This window comes from Onychomys torridus, chromosome 19 (genome assembly GCF_903995425.1).
Source record: "Onychomys torridus chromosome 19, mOncTor1.1, whole genome shotgun sequence".
Classification (NCBI taxonomy): Eukaryota; Metazoa; Chordata; class Mammalia; order Rodentia; family Cricetidae; genus Onychomys; species Onychomys torridus.
In genome coordinates this window covers 44,898,686-44,923,260 of record NC_050461.1, presented here as the reverse complement: position 1 = coordinate 44,923,260, position 24,575 = coordinate 44,898,686, and the positions used below count along the sequence as shown (strand labels likewise).

General features: G+C 44.9%; 1 protein-coding gene across 3 annotated transcripts in view; it reads right to left on the bottom strand.

Annotated features, from left to right (window-relative positions):
* Sash1 (SAM and SH3 domain containing 1) overlaps window positions 1-24,575 on the bottom strand; it is a 170,263-nt gene that overhangs the window by 115,875 nt on the left and 29,813 nt on the right. For all 3 annotated transcript variants that reach the window (XM_036169068.1, XM_036169069.1, XM_036169070.1), the window contains exon 2: window positions 15,007-15,135. In XM_036169068.1, coding sequence (XP_036024961.1) covers window positions 15,007-15,135 — 129 coding nt within the window. The remainder of the gene's footprint in view (window positions 1-15,006; window positions 15,136-24,575) is intronic.

Below are 24,575 nucleotides of genomic sequence, written 5' to 3'. Positions count from 1 at the left end.
ATGTGGCATCTGGAGTAATGGAAGTCACAGAGCCAGAAAGTGGAGTCAGTGGTGGTTGCCAGGGCTGGAGTAGGGTAAAGGGAGAAGTTGCTATGCAAGAGGCAAGGGCCTCAGTTCTGAAGGGGAAAGGAAAAGATTTCTGAAGGTGGGTGGTGGTGATCTTCGTACAGAAGTGTGGAAAGCACTTTAAAAAATGGAGAGGATGGGGTTCGGGAGCAGCTTGGTGGTCTTATTCTCTCCCAAGTCAGGGAGGGAGTGTGAAGAAGAAGAAGAAGAAGAAGAAGAAGAAGAAGAAGAAGAAGAAGAAGAAGAAGAAGAAGAAATAAACTCAACCAAAAAAAAAAAAAATTCCACTCTCCTGTTAGCATTCAGGAATTTACACTGGCCTGCTCTCAGGGACCTAGCAGGACATATCAGCAGCAGCAGCCAAGATGTGACACTGTAGTTACTACAGCCTCTATGTCCCTATGGGCATGCTCTATGTCCCCTTATAGAAGGGAAGCCCAGCTTACACCCTACTTCTTCCTTCTGCCTTCGCTCAGAGGCTGCCTCTGCACTGCCCCACAATAAACCGCCCAGGTTAGCTCTGCTGCATGGTGTGACTTTGTGGTACCCCTTGTCTCCAACCCACCAAGGTCACTTTCCGCTGCTAATCTATTACAACCCCTACTGTGGTCAACACCTTCTAGACTGCACTCACCCCCTCCTCCTTCACCACCCTCTACCCTGTCCAGAACCCCCTTGAGCTCAGAGTCCAGGCCTGGGCCACCACTCTCTCTCCCTTACTGGCCTGGATCTTTCTTAGTCTCCATCAAGTCCTTGGGGAGCATGCGTGGGCTGCCTCAGCTGGGAGCAGTCACACAGAAGAGGGGTTTAAACAGGGGCATTAGTAATCTGTATGCCAACAGCAGCACTGTTTAACATAATGCAAGAATTACAACAGCGCTAAGCAAATGCCAAACGACTCCTTGCTTATCTCTTCAGCTCAGAAGCAGGTTTTCCTATCGTTCTGGCTCACACTGGGTCTCTTAATGAAGTCTTTCAGGAGCATCCTTTGAAGCTTCTCTGGCCAAAACTAATAAGCAGACAAACAAGCAGGCTGCTGCACAGAGGCAAATCGGTGTAAAAAGGCGGCTGTGTTCAATCAATGCTTTCAGTTCCTTGAGGAAGGCCAGTGACATACATCCAGAAATGAGGAAAGTGACCACCTGGAGTGATCTATGGTCCTGTCCTTTCTCGTCCCTGTCATCGGCCCATCAAAGGACCTGGTTGTAAGGCACCTCTTCATCAGAGAAAAATATCTCCAAGGTGTCCTACGGAAGCTTCTCGCAGCACAGAATGAGATGGGGAACCAAAGGGTATATTGTCGATGCCTGGTTTCTCTTTTCTTTCTGTCTTCTATTCTTATTTTCTTTCACACACCAAGTAAAGTCAGCAAAAGTAACAGTCACAATGTCAGTGCAAGGCATGAAGCCCAGTTCTCCTCGAGCTGTGCTCGACACAGAACCTGGCCACCAAGCAGAACAAGTTTCTCTGGTGAGATGGGGTGGGGGACCTACGTGAAAAACGAAAATTGCACAAGCTTCCAGGGTGGGTGAAGAAGGATGGTGGGAGCCAGGACTGGGGGGCTGGTTGCGCTTGACCCAAGGAAGAGAAGGCATGCACCAGGCCCTGGGCTCGGTGGCTGGAGAAGCAGGTTACGGTAAGGCAGGGGTATGAACCTGGAGGGATGAGGATGAGGAGCTGTGGGCAAGAGCAAGCAAGAACTGCACTGAGAGCTGAGGAGAGGGAAAGACCACCGATGGAGAGGCAGCGCCTCAGAAACTCACTCTCAACCAGGCTGCACCCCGACGGCATAGAAGCCCAGGAATAGAGCAGAACTACCAAGCTCCTGTGGTAAAAACCATAACCACGGGGGAAGGAGGTCAGAGCGGGAGCAAGGGCTTCGTTTCTCTATTCTCCTTCCTTCCTGTTCTCTTTCCCTTTAGAATATTTCCTCTAGTCTACCAGTATCTGCTCACAGCTCATATTCACAACCCACTCGCTCACACATGCGCACACATACACACACACCACCACACCGCACCGCACCGCACTACACTACGACCTCCGCCCTCCCACACAGTCCATGCACACCGCAAGCTGTGAGATCGAGAATGTCAGAGCTCGAGAGACAGCTAGGTAGGCCTGTGAGATGTGTGGAGGCGTTTCCGAGCAGGGTGTGCAGCAGAGCGGGAACAGGAAGCTGGGAGAACACCTTCCTCGGCAGTGTATACAGTGATAGGATCGGTGCTGAGAGCAGACCCCATCTCTCCCGGGGTCAGGAGGAACTCCAGGGATTTCCCAGTCTGTGCCACCCTTCTGGAGACCTCGCCATTGAACAGAATGGCATTTGAATCGGGACCAGAATGCTCGTCTAGCACATACCAGGCCCTGGGCTCATTCTCCTGTGTGTCCTCCTTGCTCCCCGCCCCCCAAAAAAAACTAACAGGGAGAAGGTACATGCAGCACCAACAACAAGGTGGGGGCTACGGTGGAGTGCCCTCACTTAAATGCACTTTCCTTTTCTATTTTAGTTTTTACAGGTTTTGTTCTCACTGAATTCGGGACTTGTGCACTTTGATATCTATTATAAGACAACAGCCTATCTCTTAGAACCACATTAAAAAATAGGTTTATAGAAGCACCCCTTAAAGCTTGAAAGGGCTTTTTATTACCTAATATACTTTAATTGGGAGCCTCTCCTCCTCTAATTAGATGTGTGAACCTCAACATATTTTACATTTTTATTAGCCAGAAGGTTCATCTGTAATACAGGCACTTCCTTCTTGGAATCATTAATTCTAAAATCTTTCTTGCTTTTAAATGAGCTTTTCTTATGTTTTCTTTTGTTTTGTTTTTTTAACTACAGAATAATAGAGAATTTTATTTGTTTGATGACAAAAATCCAAATAGCTCCCCAATGTACTGCCACTATGTCTCGTTCATTCAACAAACACTTATTGATCACATATCCTCTACCAAGGCCTTGTTCTGCTCTCAGGGATCAGAACTAGACAACATATTTAGTGTAGGGTCCCATAGAAAGGCCAAAAACAGAACTCAAGGTACCGTGGAAGTTTGGAATTAGCAAAAAGGTTGTACAATTTTATGAAAATACTGCAAACCACTGAATTGTATGTTTTAGGGAGTAAATTTTATGGGTTGTACCTGTGGAAGTTTGGGAGGGGATGTGTGATGTTTTTACAAGACAGGCATCTAGTAAATGTCTTCTAAAGAACACGATCAGAGCCACACTGAGTAGTGGAGGCTGTCACCCCAGCACTTAGGAGGCTGAAGCAGGACGAGAGAGAGAGAGAGAGAGAGAGAGAGAGAGAGAGAGAGAGAGAGAGAGAGGGAACGTATGTACATATATATATATATATATATATATACACATATATATGTGTGTGTGTGTGTGTGTATATGTACATATATGTATATATGTGTGTGTGTATGTATGCATATATATATAATCTTGAGCTATATATGCAGTGAGTTCAAAACTGCCTGGGCTATATAGTGAGACCCTGTCTCTATCAATCAAACTATCAATCAATCAATTATTGCATTTAATGAAAATATATCTACCTAAACAGAGATGAATGTGTATATATATATAAATCTTAATTATTATTATAGTTGGCATTAGTGCTCTGCTACTACTGTGTTTTTTAAGTCCCACCCTGTCATCACCAAAAGTTTAGCTGTCTCCATGTGTTGGTCCTGTTTACTGCACGGCATGAGCTGGGAATTCTACAAGCTGTCCCCATCCGAGAGCATGTGTTTCTTACTACGGAGTCCCGACCTCGGCCAGGAAGACAGCTCTCAGGGCCCATTCCAGCCAGACTGTCCCATTCACTCGTGCTGTGACTTTCATCTTGGTCCCATCTTCCTAGGGGTTCAATCCATCTCCGTGGGAATAAGGGAGAACCAGAGGCTGGAGTCTGCTCTCAGCAAATCCCTGTCCAAGTGTGACTAACCCGATCTTTATCTGTGAGTGTCTTGTCCCATTGTAACACGACCTCCCTGACACATGGCTGTGCCTCCTACCGTAACAGCAAGTTCCTTGTGATACCAAATTACTAGAACACACCATAACCCCACTAAATATTTGGTGTCCTGTTGTCACGATAGTGTTTCCCAACGCGTATTCTCAAGTAAAATGCTGCATGCCATCATTTAGCAGTCTCAGCAAGAATTTCTACATTAAAAAAAAGTCACAACATGTGGGGAAATAGGATCAACCAAAACAAAGCATTTATAAAATGCCATTAAAATAAATCTGCTACTTTGCATGCTAATTAATACACGTAATTTTTTTAGTTAAAATATTAATAGAACTTTCTAAAATTAGGTTGCCTTATTAAATAAACTTCATTGTCAAGAAAAAAGTTAGAGGGTGAGCAATATGACTCAGCTGGTAATGGTGCTTGCCACCAAGCCTGACAATCTGAGTTCAACCCCTGGGACTCCACAGGTATGGATGGCATGAGCATGTGCACATGCGCGCGCGCATGCGCGCACGCACACACACACACACACACACACACACACACAGAATAAACAAATAAATGGAGAAAGAGAAGAAAAACATTTTAAAAATAAAAAAGCAACAAGTAAAACCAAAATATCTTTACCTTATTTCAACTTCTCAAATGGAATTTTTCCAAAGTCTGTTTTCAGTTGTGTTTTAAAAGAATGTAAGAATATAAACCAGGCAGTGTTATAGTGCATGTGTCCTGGCTAGTTTTATGTCAACTTGACACAAGTTAAAATCATCTGAAAGGAGGGAGCCTCAATTAAGAAAATGCCTCCATAAGATCCATTTTCTTGACTGGTGATTGATGGGGGAGGGCCCAGCCCATGGTGGACAGTGCCGTTTCTGGTTTGATGGTCCTGGGTTCTGTAACAAATCAGGCTGAGCAAACCATGGAGAGCAAGCCAGTAAGCAGCACCCCTCCATGGCTCTGCATTAGCTCCTGCCTCCGGGTTGTGCTCTGTTTGAGTTCCTGCCCTGACTTCCTGTGATGATGAACAGTGAGGTTGAAGTGTAAGCAGAATAAACCCTTCCCACCCCAAGTTGCTTTTTGGTCATGTTATTTCATTGCAGTAATAGAAACCCTAAGACAGCATGTCAATAAATCCCAGCTGCTCAGGACCAAGTTCAAGGTCAGCCTGGGCTTAGAACATACATAGCAAATGCTGTCTGATAATGATGATGATGACGACGACAACAATGGGCTGGCAAGATGACTCAGGATGCCTGCCACTAAGCCTGACAACCTGAGTCTATCCCTGGACCCTATATGGAGGAAGGAAAGTACTGACTCCTATAAGTTGGCCTCTCACCTGCACACACACACACACACACACACACACACACACACACACACACACACAGAGTCTGTGAAGGTCTGGGCTAGGGGGCAGTGTGGATTGGAGCATGTCCATGGGGATGGATCACTGGTTTTTGCCTCTGCCCAATGGATACCATACAACTAACTGTTCATACCCACCTCACAAGGTCATTAAGAGAACTCAACAAGGTAAGAGATGTGGAAACCTTAGCACACCTACCGTGCTTTTTAAAATGCCACATTGGTAGTTATCAGCATGTTATTAGCACAGCCCCTTCACTCCAGCTCCTTACAGCAAATAAAATACCCTGAGGTTGAGACAAGCATAGCCAGCCTAACGATGCAGAATATATCAATCGATAATTATAACATCACTGACATGTAAAAGATTCATCAAAAAACATTAAATAGTAAAATTTCCCTTAAGTTAAAATCCTCCCTCATAAAGAAAATGTTTAATCTCCATGAGCAAAGTGTCTGACTCCAACCAAGAATTCAGATAAAACACCAAAACAGATTCTGACAGATGAAAGAGATCAAAGGAATAACCCAGAGAAGAGAAGCCCACACCCTAAGGAGAAAGGACAAACACAGACAAACACAAACACCCTTTGAAATCACAGATGGAAATCCATCTTCCTCTCGGCATCGCTGTTAAGAGAGGCATGCCTCTGGTGCCGCACACATTAGAAAAATAATGCACACCCCACAAACACATCCAGATGTTCACGAATATTCATGACATGCTTCCAATTTGGTTTGGACTTGTCCTTGATTTATTTTTGATTAAGTTCCATCAGCTTCGGCTGGGTCTATGAGATAAATGGCACTGCTGTAGCACAAATTTAGACCATCTTCATATTTTAAGTAATTGCAGAAAGTCTCTCAAACTACCCCGAATAAATGAATAATTTATCCACAGGCCTTGGAATGCCAAAGATAGACGCAGTTGCCTCACTTCCTGAAGCCGCACTCTAATTCTCCTGCTAAAGGTGTTAAATTAAGTCTCCACTTGTAATGCAGGGGCTGGCATTTGGGGGAGGTAGGGTTATAAACTGCCAGATCAACGGGGTGGGGATATTAGCACTGATTTTCCCTGATGAGCAATGTCACATTAGGGACTATTACAGAACAGGTAGGAATTGGACTCCAAGAGTCCTGAGATGTACCATCTCAGGACTCTAGCTTTGTCCTTCCAGATCCTGCACACATGGCTGAAAAGCTAAACCAAACGATGACATAAAACGAATTTTAGCAATAGCTCATCAATAGATGAGGTACATGCCAGTCATCCTAGAAGATAGATGGCTGGCCACTTGGTCTAGGTCCATCACTTCTTCACCAAAGCTCTCCAATCTGACCTCAGACTGTCTCACAAAATGACATTGGAGACATAGCCTACTTTTAACTGCCAGAAAACACACAAGCATTCACCACTAAGACAGAATATCTGAGAAAACAACTTAGAACAAGGAGAGATGAATTAATTTTGGCTCACAGTGTGAACGGTCTAAATCCAGCCAGGAATGGTGAGCCGAGCATCATGTAGGGGGCGTGTATGTGATGAAGCATGCTGGGGAGGCAAAAAGCAGAACAAGGAACAGGACAGTGTATACTCCTAAAGCATGAACCCCAAAAACCGACCTCTGAAGACAGGTCTCCCTCACCTCCCACGAGTGCCATTAATTATGGCTCTATCAGTGATGAATTAATCTTTGATCATCAGGACCCTCACAATACAATCACTTCCAAAATGCCCCATCCATTTACAGCCAAGCCTTTTAATTCATGAGCCTACAGGGATACTTCACCATCTAGCCCATCACATCCCTTTAAATTTTGTTTCGTTCTAAGACCAAATTGCCTCTAGTGAGTAACAAATTAAACATTTTTTTAAAGTAGCCTGTAATTAGCTTGTGATTAGCACATATAAATGACACTGTAATCTTCCAAGTTTAAAAAAAAAAAAAAAAAAAAAAGGTTTGTTAAAAGTAAACATTTAGATCACACTACAATTTTGGCAACTTGATCTCAATATTCCAAGGCTTCAAAAAAAGTACCGGCCCTGGGCCTTACTGGAAAGGCCTGGCGATGTTGCCATGTGCCTCCTGCTCCAGGGAGCTGCTGATTTTTCCATGGAGAGGCCCCTTGCGCGTACTTGAATTTCTTGGCTTTTTTTTTCTCCCCAGTCAATGTGAATTTCATTGGCATTCCAGAATCCTGTCAGAGCTACCTAAGCAGAAACAACACATCGCAAAGTGTTCCCTTTTTGGCAACTGTTCATCTTTAAATATTTTTACTTATTTTCCGTCTATTTTTCCGTGTGTGTATCCTATGCCTGTGTGCTCCTGGGGGAGGGGGGGGGAACAGAGTCTCAGGTAGCTTCTGGTGTTTGAAGCAGCGGCTCTCACTGAACTTTTAAGCTCACCCATTGGCTAGACCAGCTAGCTGCCTCGTGAGCTCCAGGGATCTATCTGTTTGTCTTCACCAACTGCCAGCACTAGGGTTACAGACACAGATCACAACTTTTGGCTTTTGCATGCATTCTGGGGGTCTGAACTCAGGCCATCCTGTTTGAGTGGCAGCCGCCTTATAGGATGCATAGTCCTCTCATCTCCTCACCCAGGTGTTTCTATTTTAAACAGAACCCATTTGGGGGTAGTTTCTTCTTCTAGGCACAGTGTATGTCATTGACGCAAACGAAAACCAGTCATTTCTGACCACTTGTGAGCAAAGAGATGAGGTTGCAGATTGGGGATTTAGCTCAGTAGTAGAGCGCTTGCCTAGCAAACGCAAGGCCCTGGGTTCGATCCTCAGCTCAAAAAAAAAGAAAAGAAAAAAGAGGTTGCTGGTATGTTTTTGAAAACTCTGTAGATCTGTTCCCTCCCTGACTAAAGCATCACACAATGCCCAGGTGTCTGTGATTGCGTAAGCAGCCTGCAAAGATGTCCAAGGAAAAAGATGAAAAGCCACACATCCTTTGTTGGATTGGCAAAGTCCTTCTTAATAAACAGAGGTACCGTATGCCAAGATCAAACCCAGCTCCAAGAGATCTGTTTATGGTGACATTCACTCCGTGCAATGCACAAAAAACTGCTGACTAAATTGGGACCGGCCACAGGAACACAAATGTGACTTTGTCTGTGAGAAGCCAGAGCAGGGGGCAGTGTTACCATCTGGCGTAAGATATAATGCCTCAGTGTGTTTTGACATCAAGTGTGCGAATCCCCCAGCAGAAATGGACTTCAGACTCCTGTCTCGGGCCCACTGATTCCGATTGCAATCTGCAAGTCAACAGTGGCCCAAAGCTAGAGAATAATGGAGGCTAACACAAAGCGAAACAAAACGAAAACAAATGCCTTTCACAGCAGCCAGTTTCGGAGGGTGGGGGCTCCAGCAGGGTAATTCAGGAGTATATGTAAAATGGTTCTCAATTTTATCTGATGGAAATGGGAACCGGAACACTAAGGGTACAGTTGTCCCATATTCTCAGCTCTGGGTGCCTTCCCTAGCAACACCTGTATCCTACAGATTAAGTTTAGGTGACTCTGCATTCCTTAGACTTCCTAGAATATCTAGGAGCTCCAATGTGCAGAAGCTATGCTTTCTACGGACTCTGCTGTCTACACAGAAGAGTGATCAACAGAACACAAGAAAAGGCTCACACACTGTGGACTGAGGATATCCATCCACATGAAGCTATGGCAAACAAGAACAAATTCACTTTGGCCCAGCCGGCCAATGGAGGTGAAAAATGGAAATATTTTTGTTTTGTCTTGTCTAAAGGACAAATCAGAATAGCATTATGCTTGATCTCTTTCTGTGTTTGATAATCCAAGGTCTCAGGAAGAGCAACATGACTGTGTCCCCCACGACCTTTAGTCCTCGCTTCCAATGACCCGGAACACATGATGCTCCCTCAAGGTCTCATTTCCCCTCTCAACCTTTGACCTCCACCCTCCCACGACCTTAACCTGCACCTTGATTATTCAACTTTATGCTCACCTCTGCTATCAAAACACGTCATCAGCCTTCCAAATTCTTTGTATTTGAGATGCCTAGGTGTCACTTTCAGAATGCTTTCAGACTTTCCTACTGAGCCAGGGACCCTCATCAACATTCCTGTGTGCCCTCAAAGAGCCTGCTAGCTCCTCTCCTGCCCACCACACTCTGAGCTCTCACCAAGTAGAGAAAACATCTGTACTTGGCATCTCTCGAAGAGCTAAAATGCCAAGTACAGGCTCTAGGCTCACTAAATATTTTCGGTTGATTATGCACATAAACAAACTCAACTAATGCTTATTGGGATGGACACAGACAGCCACTTGCGAGAACTGCATGACTGTGTACCACACTGTGTTTGCATTTTTTTTGAAAACCTAAAAAATAAATGTCCTCAAAGAGTCCTAAGTGTTGGGGGAGGAGTAAAGACAAGATAAGAGTAACAGGATGCTGGGGCCTGCTGAGGATGGGAGCCTTGCACGGGAAACTCATTGTCACGTGCTGCGGATGTGTGTTTGAAATTTCCCTAAACAAAAAGCTAAAATCCCACACCCCGGCACTCATGTGCGCAAATATTAATGAAGTATCAATAGTGAGAACTCTTCAGCACTCCTGCAGGAATGTCTGAACTGGGAAGAGGATGGAAGGAAAGGAAACAAGACAATTCTAAGTCACTTAGGGTCACCTACAGTTTGTTTTACTTACTCCTCTTAACCATGAGATGGTGACAGATGGGGAAACTGAGGCACTCCCCAGTCTTCCTGCCTCAGCTTCCTAAGTGCTAGGACGACAGATAGGTACCATCACACCTGCTTTGATTGCTGCTATATTACGTAAAAGCTATATCTGGAAAGATTATGTTATCTGGGATGGTTAACTTATTAAAAGTTAATCTGGAAAAAAAATCAAAATTATTAAAATTGCAAGAAATAATAATTACACCCTAGTAGCATTCCCATACCAGGGACAGTGGTTTTGGTGTCCCCCTTCAGGGTAATCCAGTGCAGTATCTTTGTTTATGTTTCCAGTATCCAAAACCCTGACTGAGTCTCTACCTGGCTCCTTTTCTCTTGTACACACATCACCATGATAACAACTTGGCAGAGACTCCAGGCTGGGTTTCAACACACGCCACCAACTGTAGGTCACCATAGGTGGAGATTTCTGTATCAGCTCTACGCCACACCATAGCCCACACACAAAGTTGTCTTCTGCAAAACTCCGAAGCCTTAACCTCAAAGACACCTTGGAAGCAAATGCTGCCAGTAATAACAGGCCACCAGGAGCATGTGCCCCCGTTCCTGGCCAGGGTGCCGCTTTGACAGATGCCAGACTTAGCATCACTAGAGATGAGCCCATTATGAACTTGGAAGGCCGCTGTCACTTCTGATTGCCTCTTCTCCCAGCCAAAAAAATAATCACATGGTACTCAGGGAGGTGCCAAATGTGTGGAAATATGGGCCTCTTCCCTGCTGCACACAAACACTAATGTCCCTATCCCCAGCGGAAGCCAAGGATGCTGTCCAAATACACCATCCCTTTAAGGCCTATTTGGTGCTAAGTAAAAAAATGCTCCCCGTCACTATGTGAATCAGAACCTCTGCGTGTACTGTGGCCCTCCTCCCATCTTACTCCCTCAACAATGGCTTCAGGGACACATTACCAAATGCTGTATTCCAGTCAGGCCCTCAAGAAATAGCTTGTCATCTAGTCCAGAAAGGTAATTACTAACATAATTATCAAAACCTTTTCTTTTTCAGGGCTGAGTCAAGCATCTCTGTAGGAAGGCTATCCTTCTGGCTGGTTTGTTCGCTAGCTGACATGTAATTAGCTCTTAGGCATCATGCAGGGTCCCCCCACCCCTGACATTTCGAAGCTAAACACAAATATCTAAACAGCTTCCTACAGAATATTTTTTCTCAAATGCCAAAATTTACCCAGAAGATTTAGACTAACACAAAGCCATAAAACGATTTAACCTGTTACCCCCAAACTTTCTATACTCAGTGCTAGTGTTTTGGTTTGGTTTGGTTTGGTTTGGTTTGGTTTGGTTTGGTTTGGTTTGGTGGTTTGGTTTGGTTTGGTTTGGTTTGGTTTGGTTTGGTTTGGTTGGATACAGGGTCTCATGCACAGGATGGCCTCCAGTTCTCTATGTGGCTGAGGATGACTTTCAACTCTTGATGCTCTTGTCTCCACTTTTAAAGGGCTAGGATTTTAGGTGTACACCAACCCATCTAACAGATGTGGTGCTGGGAACTGAACTCGGGGCTTCGTGCATGCTGGGCAAGCACTCCTATCAACTGATCTACATCCCTGGCCCCTTGAGGCTGTCTTCTAAATGACTTTGCAACCACATGACACACTCTAAGCCACTGTTTCTTCTGTGGAATATCTTTACAGCTTTGAGTAGGTTATTCTTTCTCAAAGCTACTAATACATGCTGATGTCTTTACTGCTTTGGGTATGTTACTCTTTCTCAAAGCTACCTCTCAGTTGCCTTAGCCAGGGCAGCTTAGGAACACAGAACACAGCTCCTCTAAGCCCTCAGGCCGGAAGCTGTTGTGACAGGTAAAAATAGAGGTGGTGATATCTGGTTTGTTTGAAGGAAGGACTAAAAATCTAGAAATATACTTAAAATTCAGATGGAATTTTTAAAAAGTTAGGGGCTTGCTTAAAGCTGAAAGTTAGAGATGTACAGGACAATGAATCACCATTAGTCCAAACCATGACAAGCTAATCACTTAGAAAGGCAACTCCGTGCAAGATGCTGGCGGCATTGGATCTGTGGCCTGAAGCATCTAATGTGGATTTCTAGGCTCTGGAGCTGTGGGAATAGCACCTACAAATCCATTTGATACCCTGACCACCAACCAGCAGCTCCAACAAAAATCACCTTTTACTTGCCTGGAATGTCACTGAAAGAAGACATGAATGTGCCCCTCTGGAATCCTACTGATCTCTCTAACCACAGTTTAAAAATGAACAGGCAAATCCCCAGCCTGGTTCAAATTAGCTCCCATCAATTTTACCCACTACCACCTTTGATGGGAACTAATTAAGCTCCTGTGATTTTTTTTCTTTTCTTTTTTTTTTTTTTTGGTCCCAAGACTGTCTTTTTCTGCTCTGGAAGAGAGCACAAATTAGGCCCATCTGTCTAAACAGGGAGAATGCTACTTATCCCACTGACAGGCTTCTTTTCCTACTGAGAAGCAGTCTTAGGGGGTTACCAAATGCCATGGGGAACTATGGTAACCCCAAATCTACACAAGCTAGAATTCTGAGAAGTCAAGTCTCGTGCTGTGTCAGCCATCATCCTCTACTGGCTCACAGCCATCATTTCCTTGCACAATGACATGTCTGGGAAAACCACACACTATGCTGTGAGACTACCACTCATTCCAGCTCCAAATGACAAGGATCAAGAATTAAGGGTTGGGCCTCGAGCTCAAAGGTACAGCACTTGCTTAGCAGGTGCCAAGGACCTGGATTCATTCATTGTCAAAAAAAAAAAAAAAAAAAAAAAGAGTCAACACTAGCAGGGCAGTGATGTACTATGTTAGCAGAGTGCTCACCTAGCATGTATGAAGTTCTCAGTTCCATCCCCAGCAATACATAAACCCAGCATGGTGCCGCAGGTCTATAATCTCAGCAATTGAAAAGTAGAGGCAGAGCCGGGCGGTGGTGGTGCACACCTTTAATCCCAGCACTTGGGAGGCAGAGGCAGGCGGATCTCTGAGTTTGAGGCCAGCCTGATCTGCAAAGCGAGTTCCAGGACAGGCTCCAAAGCTACACAGAGAAACTCTGTCTCGAAGAAAAAAAGAAGAAGAAAAGCAGAGGCAGGGGGATCAGAAGTTCAGGATCATTTCTTCCCAGTTCGTAAGCTCAAGGTTACACTAAGATACATGAAACTCTGTCTCAAAAACTAAACTGGGCCATGGAGATGGCTCAGGGGGTAAAAGGAGCTTGTCACCAAGCCTGACAACCTGCATTTGATCCCCAGGATCGAAAGAGGAAGAAAGATTACTTGGCCATTCCTCACACAGATAAGAAAGAGGACAGGTGAAGAGGAGCCAATGCCTTGGCAACGATGATGCCCATGTGCCATACTGGTCATGGTATTAGTCTCCTGAGTCAGTACTTTTCTGCCTCCAGCTGATGTAGCCCAGTCTCATTTAGCTGATACACAGCCTTACAAATCGCTAAAGCAATGCACAAGAAGGAACGTGTAAAATGAAGGTTGGCAAGATGACTCAGAAAAGCACTTGTCACCAAGCCTGTTAAGAAAAAAAAAAAAAAAAGGGAGGTCTCTCTCTCTCTCTCTCTCTCTCTCTCTCTCTCTCTCTCTCACACACACACACACACACACACACACACACACACACACACATACACACACACCAGCTTCAAACAAATCCAAACTTTTCAAAAATATTTAAGGTAGAGGATGCCATCCTTCAAGAACAGGTTCCTGCAGCTCCCTAAGATAAGAAAGTGTTAAAAATGAGCTGTTTAGGGATGGAGATGCGGCTCAGTCAGTAGAGCCGCTGGCTGTAAAGCATGGAGCCCTGGGTTCTATGCCCTGCACCATGATATATACCTATAATCCCAGAACCAGACAAGCAGAGACAGGAGAATCAAAGGTTTATGGGCATCCTCGAACATACCAAGTTTGAGGCCAACAGGGACTGTGTGAGATTATTTAAATTTAGAAAGAGGAGACTGTGGGACTGAACCCCGGGTTCTGACCTCCCCCTCCGATGGAGGTCATGGGTCCTGGGATCAAACAACTGAGATGCAGGAAACTAAACTGGATCCAGTTTAAACTGGTAGAGGTAAGGGATGGGAAATGTGTTTTCCTGGCAATGTGCAGCTCAGAACTGCCAGTGCATAGTCAGACACAGGGCTCCACTAACTTCACAGGCAGATGTTTACACAATGATTTCAACATCCTTAAGTTAGAGGAGATAGTATCTTGAAAGATAATGGCTGCAAAGACATCACAACGACACCAGAGAACCGCAATAAAGTGTTAAGTAAAGAAGAAAGAAGTGATTTTTTTCAAATATTATCCAAGATCGCCTTACAGATGTTTTAATGTTCGGACAAACATTAAAACTCACATGAAACCCCTTATTGACAGGGGGAGAAGTTATGAGGGACTTCTGGCTTCTTTAAACTTCATTTTGCTTTTCAACGGCTCACTGGCAGAGAATTTACCTAACTCACACAAGGCTCTAAGTTCAATCCCCAGAACCCATGGGTGCAGGTGGGGGTGGGGGAGGGGAAACCAGAAAGAAACAAGGAAGAAAATGAAGAACTTGCAAGTCCTCAGCCAGTCTGTCAATAAAAAACACAGTAGCAACTGGCCAACAATAGAAACATCCTTTCTCTTCAAGATTAGAAAGAAGAAAGGTCTAGCCTTTCAATGATTGCACAAGTTTGATCAACACTCAATCAAAAGAACAGGGTTGGTCTTCTGGGCATCTGGAGTCTCAGCACACCTAGCCAGAAGCTGACAAACTGAGCCTCCTGTAAGAAGGACCGAGGGCGTCAATGAGACCTGCCCTGCTCAACAGTAGCTATCTCTCACAGCCCCCACACTCACCACATCCAGGTCCTGGGAAACTCGCCGTTTCCGAAGCTCCTCCATCCGCTCACAAACATCAGAGAAGCAGGTATTGTAATAATCTGCATACTGCTGTGCCAGGTCGTCAATGTTTCCCAGGGAGCCATCCTGACGGGAGGAAGCAAGCGAGAAAAGACAAGAGGTCAGCTGAGTCTACTTTGGGAAAGCCACACAGCATCACATCCCCTGCTGCCGAGTGTTATAGAAATAATAGCTGACATTCATTACCTCGATGACACGGGCCAGGCTAGGTTTGACATGTGCGATCAAATTCCCAGGACAGTCCTCGGAAATGGGACTAGTTCTTTTCCATATTGTGCTTTTTGGTAAACTAGCACAGAGAACATGAGCTAGTTAGCCTGTAGATCCCAGGGCTAACAAGAAGCCCGGTCTCTCTTTGGACCTACTGAGACCAAAGCCACACTAACCCACTCATCCCTATCTAGCATGGCTGAGGGCAGATACACCAGGAAAGGAAGCGTGGTTAGCGGTCACTATAACAGGTTCACAGACACCCAATCGTGGCCATGGCTGCTCGGCATTTCCCAGAAAGCTACTGAAAGACCCAGATGTCCGAAACTCTGAGAGAATCCCATAACTCCAGATTCCATGGGAGGGGGCTACATCTAGAGAATCCTAGGTCCCGTGGTAAAGACACTGAAAAATAGAAAGCCTTTAAGTCATTTGTGTTTGCTAGGAGTCATTATTCATGATTGTCGTCATTAATATTCATGTTATTCGTTAGATTTATTATTCATCAGACATTCAGGCACCAGAGCACATGGTACAAGTTCCCCTAAATAAATAAGTAAACATGTCACTTGTCTCTTATCAAGGCAGGTTCCCAGGTAGGGCTATGAGTTTACGTTCATTTCTGTGATCTCTCAATTACCTAGCCTGGAGCTCATTTCTCAACCTCTTGGTGACACTGGATTATGACAGCACCCACCAGACAGTGAGCAGGGACGGAGCATTGCCTCTGAACATGCCACTGCCTGGCACACAGCAAATGGGCAATACTGACTTGCCCAGTGGCATTCACTTTAAGAGGTAATCACACTGCAGTTTGCCTCAAGGCTAGAGGCTAGTGGGTTCCCAGAGGCACATGTCCAAACACACACACACAGGGTGACCGGAACACTGTGTGTGTTTGAACGATGCATTTCTTCTATCACGTCTTCCATCCAGAAGACAACCCCCGCGTGCACTTCTCTGTTTCTTTACCTCCCACATGTCTTCCCTAATTTGGTAAGTAGGTGACTTGACCAGAAACAAGAAGAATGTGATTTTGTTAAGGCAGCCATGGAAAACACAACTTAGAGATGATGTAAAATTCATACCCAACTATCCACACTGCAGGCTGGTCGCCAGCCCCTTGGTTGTTAACGTTACTGCATTGCCCGGATCAACAGATCTCTCCCAGCAAAGCCACCTTACAGATAGTAGAATTGGGGTTAAATGTCTCCTGAAGTCTTTCTGCTACAGCTTAAGCCCTAGTTAGGAGATCTAAGGCAGGGCTAATGACCCATCTCCTCCAACTTCTGCATTTTTGGATTTTAGGAACTAAGGGAGGGAAGAAACAGAAACTGCAATAAATGGTTTTCTAGAAAATGTCCCTTCCTTTCGACTACTAACACATTCTGCCTTGGAGGGAACTGTCTCGGAGTTCCCAGCACACAGAGTGCAGAAAGAGAGAGATGCAAACAAATCCAGTAAGGTCTGTGAGCATTTGAACATGTTTGGGCAAAAGGTATTCTCCAAATACAGGTCAGCCTGTCTGGAAAACACAGGCTAGACACAGCAGGAGGGGAGGGAGTCCGCCATCTGCCCTCCCGGTTACCAGAAAGGAATGACGGTATGGTGAAAACACGGGCAAAGACAAGCACGTGCCCTTTCTCAGTGTCTCTGCTGTCTGACTCGGTGGCATGCGTCAGATCCCCGATTCCAACAACAACCAGGCCTCTAGAGAATCCTGGGTTCCTCAGTTGCTAGGTCTTTCCACATTGTGATGCTATCCTTACCCAGAAATGTCTGTCTTTGCCCACCACTGGAAACAACACACTAGGCCCTTCTTCTAAAGCCCAAGTGGGCTCACTGAACGTGTCATACTTCATATGTGTATCCCTTTGCCTGCTGTTGGTGTGTGTGTGTGTGTGTGTGTGTGTGTGTGTGTGTGTGTGTGTGTGCCTGTCTCTCTGTCTGTCTGTCTGCCAGCCTGTTTCTAAGTGTATGCAGTGCCCATGGAGGCCAGAGGAGGTACTAGATTCCCTGTACCTAGAGTGACAGACAGTTCTGCATCATTATGTGGGTGCTGGAAACCACCCCTGGGTCCTCTGCAAGAACAGTAAGTGCTCTTAACTCTGAGCCATCTCTCCAGCTATTGTTGACTGATTTTGAACAGCAACAACAACAAATCAATCCCCCTCTCTCACACATACATAAACACTCCAAATAGATTTCCAACTTCTCACACACACACCCAGCATTTAGTGTTGAGTGTGGTTCAGCTGGTAGAGTACTTGCCTAGTATACACATAAACAGGGTCCAGTGGAAGAGTTCTCAACCTGTGGGTCACGACCCCTTTGGGATGAAGGTTAAACATCCCCTTCAGACCACCCGGCATATCCAATATCTACATCACAATTTGTAACAATAGAAAAATTACAGTTCTGAAGTAGCAATGAAAATAATTTTATGGTTGGGTTCACCCCAACATGAGGAACTGTATTAAAGGGTCATAGCATTAGGAAAGGTTAAGAACCATTTCAGTGTTTCATGCCTGTAATCCCAGCATTTACGACATGGAGGACAGGATGATCAGAAGGTCAAGACCATCCTCAGCTACATCGCTAGTTGGAGACTAGCCTGGGATACATGAGACCCCCATCTCAAACAAACAAAATGGATACTCAGGTACAACTTTCCCCATTTGTAAACTATGGCATCAGTCATGACTGACTGTTTTCTCAGACTGATCCAGGACACATGAAAACATTAAAAGACAATCACTTATATAACTAGATTCAAACTATGCTTTTTCTTCACTCTTACATGTCCTGTGGGCATTCCCTATCACCTATTTGGCTATGAAGCTTTGACCACTAGCCGGTTTCTCATATCAGCCCAACAGTTGGCTGTTTAGCTTCATTCTGCCTCACTCAGAACTCCCCTGGTACCCTGGTCCTAAAAAAACCATATCTGTTGCTCCTGAGGAAGCAAACATCTGTTCTGCTCTGATGGGGCCACAGCCAGCCCATATTTCACACCTTCAACATGGCCATGTGGCCATTCCTCATTTGTGGCTCAGTGAGTAAGCAGTGAAAGTGGGGTGGCACAGCTGCCTTTAGGCACACCCACATCACTTTCCAGATGTGCAGCGAGTCCCTATAATGGCTACCTTCACGTGTCCTGATGACTGAAATGCCAAAATGGTGAAAGACTACAAGAATGTAAGCGTATTTTTAAAAGTAGGTCTTGTCTGCCATATCCACAAAATTGTCTTTTATGTCCCAATCAAATAGAACCATGAAAAGACCTGGGGATTTTCTCTTTATCCACTCAAACTCCAAGCTCTTTTAAAAATGAAACTAGTAATAATTATGGAGGGAGGAGACCCCTGGGCAATGATGAATTTTATGGTCTTGATGACAGCAATGCTTTCTGTGGGAAGTCTGGTCTCCAAATTCATCCAGGTGTACGCATTAAGTATGCAAAGCTTTTTATGGGACCATCATCTCAAAAGCTGTTCTCTTCCGGGCAGTGTTTTTGGGTGGTGGGGGTTGGGGGAGTTAATTTATGCTCTTCCCTAACTCACTCTTGTTTGAGAAGGAAACAGAGCTACTCCAGGAAAACACCGACTCCGACTAAGTATTTGCAAGCCACGCCGGTAGGGGAATTTGATTAATGCTGCTGATCTGCTGCTCCACACCGCATCTTGCTTTCTGTCTTGGTTTTTGAAGACAGGGTCTCGCTAGGTCACCCACCCTCGCCCACCCAGGCTGACGCCAAGCACATGGCCATAATGCTGCCTCAGCCTCCTCAGTGCTGGAATTCCAGGTGTGAGCCAACACACCCAGCCTGCATCTTTCTCCCCGGAAGACTCACATCAAGGGGCACTGGTAATATAGATAATCTTCTAACAAAAATATGACTAAATCATGTCTACAATTGTCATCATAAATACCATTCAGAAGACACTGAGACATTCTCTCTCTCTCTCTCTCTCTCTCTCTCTCTCTCTCTCTCTCTCTCTCTCTTTTAAAGTATTCAGTGCTAAGCTGTGGGGCGGTGGTGGGTGCATGCCTTTAATCCCAGCACTCGGGAGGCAGAGCCAGGCGTATCTCTGTTAGTTTGAAGCCAGCCTAGGCTACAGAGTAAGTTCCAGAGAAGGCACAAAGCTACACAGAGAAACCCTGTCTCGGGGGGAAAAAAAATCGGTGCTAGGGAGAGACAAGAGAGGAGTCAATGAGCCTGAGTTCAGTTCCCAGCACCCACATCAGGAGGCTCACAAGTGAGTGCATCTCCAGCTCCGAGGGAGGGAGCTGACACCTCCGGCCTCTTCTGGCACTGCACTCGCAGGTACAGACCCTCACACACATATTTTTAATGAAGTATCCAGTTTCTGTTCTAGAATTTATTAGCTGCCTAATCTGTTTCACTTCCTTATTTTGCCTTTTTTCTTTCTGTTTCTCATAAATTAAACTCACCCAGTATATAGCCTGAATTTAGGAAGAAAATAAATCCATTTCCTTAAAAGACTGTTTAAGCAGATGGTTCAAGTTTGAGTCATGTTATCTCCCTATAAGAATGTTCTTCCCATTCCATCTTTATAAACAAACAAACAAAAAAAGAAAAGATACAACGGGTTGGGGATTTAGCTCAGTGGTAAGTGCAAGGCCCTGGGTTCGGTCCTCAGCTCAAAAAAAAAAAAAAAAGATACAACCAAGTCCAACTTCTCTGCCCATACTACAGAAATAACACAGAGTCCATGCCTGTCACCACCATCCATCCCATCTGTGTGAAGGAAATCTGTGACATACCATCATGGTCAGCTCAGAGGGTGACAAACCAGAACATCCCCCTGAGGCCACAAAGCACATTTATATCTCACACTCCGCTTACACTGAGCCAGCATAAAAATACCGGGACAAAAGGACTTTGAACAAACAGCTCAGATCCAACAGACTGCTGCTGTGATGCAGGGAAAAGAACAGCTTTGTTCCCTCAACAACTGTTTTAACAGAATTTCTCAGGTTTATCCCAACGCGCTTTCTGTCTCTGGACTATGTAACACTGAAGTTCTAGGAAAACAGAAGCCATACATATGGCGACTTTTGCTATTTTTGCTCTCCTCTCCCCAGATGTCTTTTATGGCTTAGAACATTTAGAACATCTTGACGGACTTAAAGAAGGATGAGAAGAGAAAGCAAAGAAAACAGCTCTGAAAACACCAGGAGCTACAATGATGGATCTTATGTGGATTATATGCAAATGCATGGGAGTGAGCTAGTGGTCTTATTTCTTTAAAACGGTTATTCCAGAGAGAGAGAGAATGTGTGTGTGTGTGTGTGTGTGTGTGTGTGTGTGTGTGTGTGTGTGTTTGTAGGACGTGTACACAGTTGCCCAAGGCGTCCAGAAGAGGGCATCAGATCTCCTAGAGCTGGAGTTACAGGTGGTTATGAGCCGCCTGATACTGGTGTTGGGAACCAAACTCTGGTCTTCTGGAAAAGCAACTACACCCTTAACCGCTGAGTCATTTCTCCAGTCCCCAGTTTCTTATTTTATATTTCTATAAAGATAAGTGCCCTATGAGACAGCTTCAATGTTTTGTTGTAATTCCTTAAGAGTTGAGGGGAAGAAAGGGAAGCAAACTCCTGATTTGCCTTGTTTCTCTTTTTCTGTTCTTCTAAGTACATACATGATGCATTTTATAGAATATAAATTATATGTTTTATTTATACTACTCCTGGATCCTCAGAGAGATTAAGATGTGTGAGTCCACAAATGTGTACGTATACACACACACACACACACACACACACACACACACACATCCTGCAAGCCAAATCTATTAAAAGAAATCACTACAGTACAAGGAAACCTAGCTGATCTCCTAAAATGAATTCACACTGTGTTTTCCTTCTTAATTAGCTTGCTTAAAGATTTTGAGCAGATGAATACTTACTTTCAGGAGCCTCTCAGGTAAAACTGTTGCGAGCCCACAAAAGACTATTTAATCCTGCTTTCTGCATTCAGCCTCCTCAAATCCTTGCAAGGACCCTACTGAAACTGCCTCTGTCACCCCATCCCATCCCTTCTTGTGGGTAGTTTAAGAGACATGTGTTGAAAATATAATAATTGATCTCAAATAACTGACTCATCCCTAAGGCATCATTCCTAGTATTTCTACAGATGGTTTGGACTAGAACACAGTTGGGGGGGAGAGGGAATTAACACATAACAACTATGTATAGACACAAGGGGGAATTCTGAGATCATGGAGATGGGGAGGGAGGCCTCTGGGAGTGTGTGCACCCACCCACACGGCAGGTGGCTGGGGAAGGGCTGACTTCATGCCTTCCGTTCCCCTCTCCAAAATACCCAGAACTTGCCAGAGCCTATATAAATAATTCTCACTTTGGCAAATGAGGTCCCACTATTGTGTTTAGGTGTGTCCCAGTTAACACTCCCTGAGAGAAGGCAGGATGGAGCACTCACTCATTCCCCAGTGCTCGGCTCTCAAGACCAGACTGCTGGGTTCCACATAATCTGGAGGAAAAATATATCGGGGACAAATGGGGTTATAGAACCCACTCAGTGAGTGTTATATCTACTCGCAAGAATCTATTAATCTATTAATATCAATTCAATGTGTTTTTAATCTACAATGTAAGAGTGTATGTAGTTCAGTGGTACAGCTTTTGTCAAGCATGTCAGAGGCCACGGGTTCGATTCCAGCATCATAGATACAATGGCAAAAACAAAACACCCATGATTACATTCTAGGTGTGGCAACTGGTATTAAGAATAAAACATAAACATCACGAAACATGAACATTTACTGTTGCTGGGCAGATGAGCAAAGTGTGTTCCTTGGTTTACTTAATGTGGCTGTATGGCTAAGCCACCCAAATGTGTGGAAGGGAGTTACTAAACTGTATGCACTGTGTAAGGTCTCTTTGTACTTGTAGCCTCTGAAAGATACATTGTGTTAGCTATTGGTGAGGGGAACCCAACTTGGAGAAGCAGCAGAGAGCAGAGCACCAATAATCTGCTTTTTAAATACAAGTATCAATTCAGTCCCTAGTGCATCCTCGGATTTAGCAGATGGCAATTTCAGACTGAACTCATTTTCCAAGTCTAAACTGCCCTGAGCTTAACAGAATCACAGATCTGGAAAGAACAGCACAGCCAGTTGGAGAGGAATGAAGTCACAATTTTAGGCCATGTTCACAGATTTTGATGAGGGGGAATCACACTTTTCTCAGGCTGACTTTGGCACCCGAACCGGAGAACGTAGACGTTTTTATTAAGTATGACTGACCAAGAGCTGATTGGGAAAAACTAGTCTATGATTTTCCCAAACTGTAGCAGTAAGTATCGCAGTCACGAAACTTTGTGACAACATCGTTAAACACTCCACAATATGCAACTTCTTTGTCACTTCTGAAAATTCCGTTCTGCTACAGAAGAGATTCCGCGTGGAGTCCAGCTGGCCTTCTCCGCTGGACTTCGGCTCAACCTTTGCTTACTGCAAACGGCGAAACCACCCTTCTAGCCAACTCCCTCAAACCTGACGGACAGCGGGTATCACACTTGTTCAAACTGCTTTGTGAAGCTGCTGCCGAGAAGCCATGGATTTAAGAACTAACAGGGAATACCTACATGGTCTGCATGGTGTCCGAACTCCAGGCATTGGTGCCCATCATGTACTCCCCACAACATAGACAAACGACCTAACATGATAATCCTGTTCTGCCTACAAATCATGTGCCAGGGAAGGCACAGAGATGAACCAAGTCAGCCACAATTGAAAACTCCAGTGGTGACATGTCAATTCTGTGACGGTCTCTCTACTTCTCAGCACATGTCAAATTTTCTATTATAAAGGGTCTCTCTAAATTTTCTGTATGGGTTGGTCATCACCACGAGACTTCGGAGAGTTTTTGAAGCCTTCAGCTAGAACTCACTCATTTTTGTTCCCTCGGGAGCTAACTCTACAGCAATACCCAACATTTCATCGGTAACCTAAAGAACACCTATCAGATGTGTGTGTGAATGAATTGAAAGCAATAGAGTACTCAGCCCTTCCTGAAAGAGAGAACTACAGAGTTCGTTCAGTAACTATGAATGGGGGGGCGGTCAACTAAACCAGATTTTTTCCTAATGGTGTTACTTTGATTTATTTGTTTGTATTTGGATGTGTGATAACACGCCACGCCTAGGAAAGACAAAAGACAACTTGTGGGAGTCAGTTCTCTTTTCCCATGCGGGTCCTAGCGATCATCTCATGAGGCATGGCGGCGAGCTTTTCACTTCTGAGCCATCCCACTGGCTCCAAGTCATCATTTTAATGCGTAATGGTGAGCTTTTGGTCAGTTCTTGTTCTCACGGACCTTAGACTCACCACGCAAGTCTTGTGAGTCAGACTACAGAAACAGGAACGTACCGCTAGAAACTGTGGTAAGTGAAAAGCCGTGGGAAGTGTGGGGTTCCTGGCAGAAGTAACAACTGTAGCTCTTACGTGTGAAGAGACAGCCCGGTCTGTTCCAAGAGGAAAAGCATCAGATGGCAGAAGTGTGACAGGCCGGGGACAGATGAGGAAGCCCGGGTTTGAGGCTTCTTTGTGAATCAATAATTACACATAGCTACTTAAGCTGGGAGACGGAGTGGAAGTATTCTGCTTGAAACAGACATGTGCTTCAGCGACAATCAACTCACACAGAATTGCAAGACAGGGGCACTGATCTCCTGAAGAGCACATTACACATGGGGACCTCCTTGAGGCTTGTGGTGTGGCAGCACCTTGTCCCTCATCTGCCGGAAAACCACCACTGATCAAATGAGGAACCGATCTAGGAAGCTCATCGGGTCCTTTCCACTGTGTCTCACTTCTGCCAAGTTAGGAAACCATCCATGCTGCTGACACCAGCATTCATCCCGTAAGGGACCCTAAGAGACCCACTACCAGGGTGTCCTATCTCTGTGATCCATGCCAGTGGACCCCTCCTCATTGTCACAGAAAAGCTTGTATCCCAACAGTAAAGACAAGGTCCACTTGAGCATTCATCCTGTTTCCAAGGATAGCCAAACACCCCGGGAAAGAAAAGCGGCAAGGAAGAAGAATGGCCCGTGGAAGAAGGCATCCTGCTGGGGGCAGGGAGACCGGCCATGGATGAGGAGGTCGTACATGTGAACTCTACTCTGCCAGTTACTAGCTGATGGCCCATGGCAAGATACTTCAGCATGAACCTCTCCTTGGACTATAAAGTGTTAACAGTGTTGCTAAGCAATGGGCTTTGATGGGATGAAGTAAAATACGTATGGT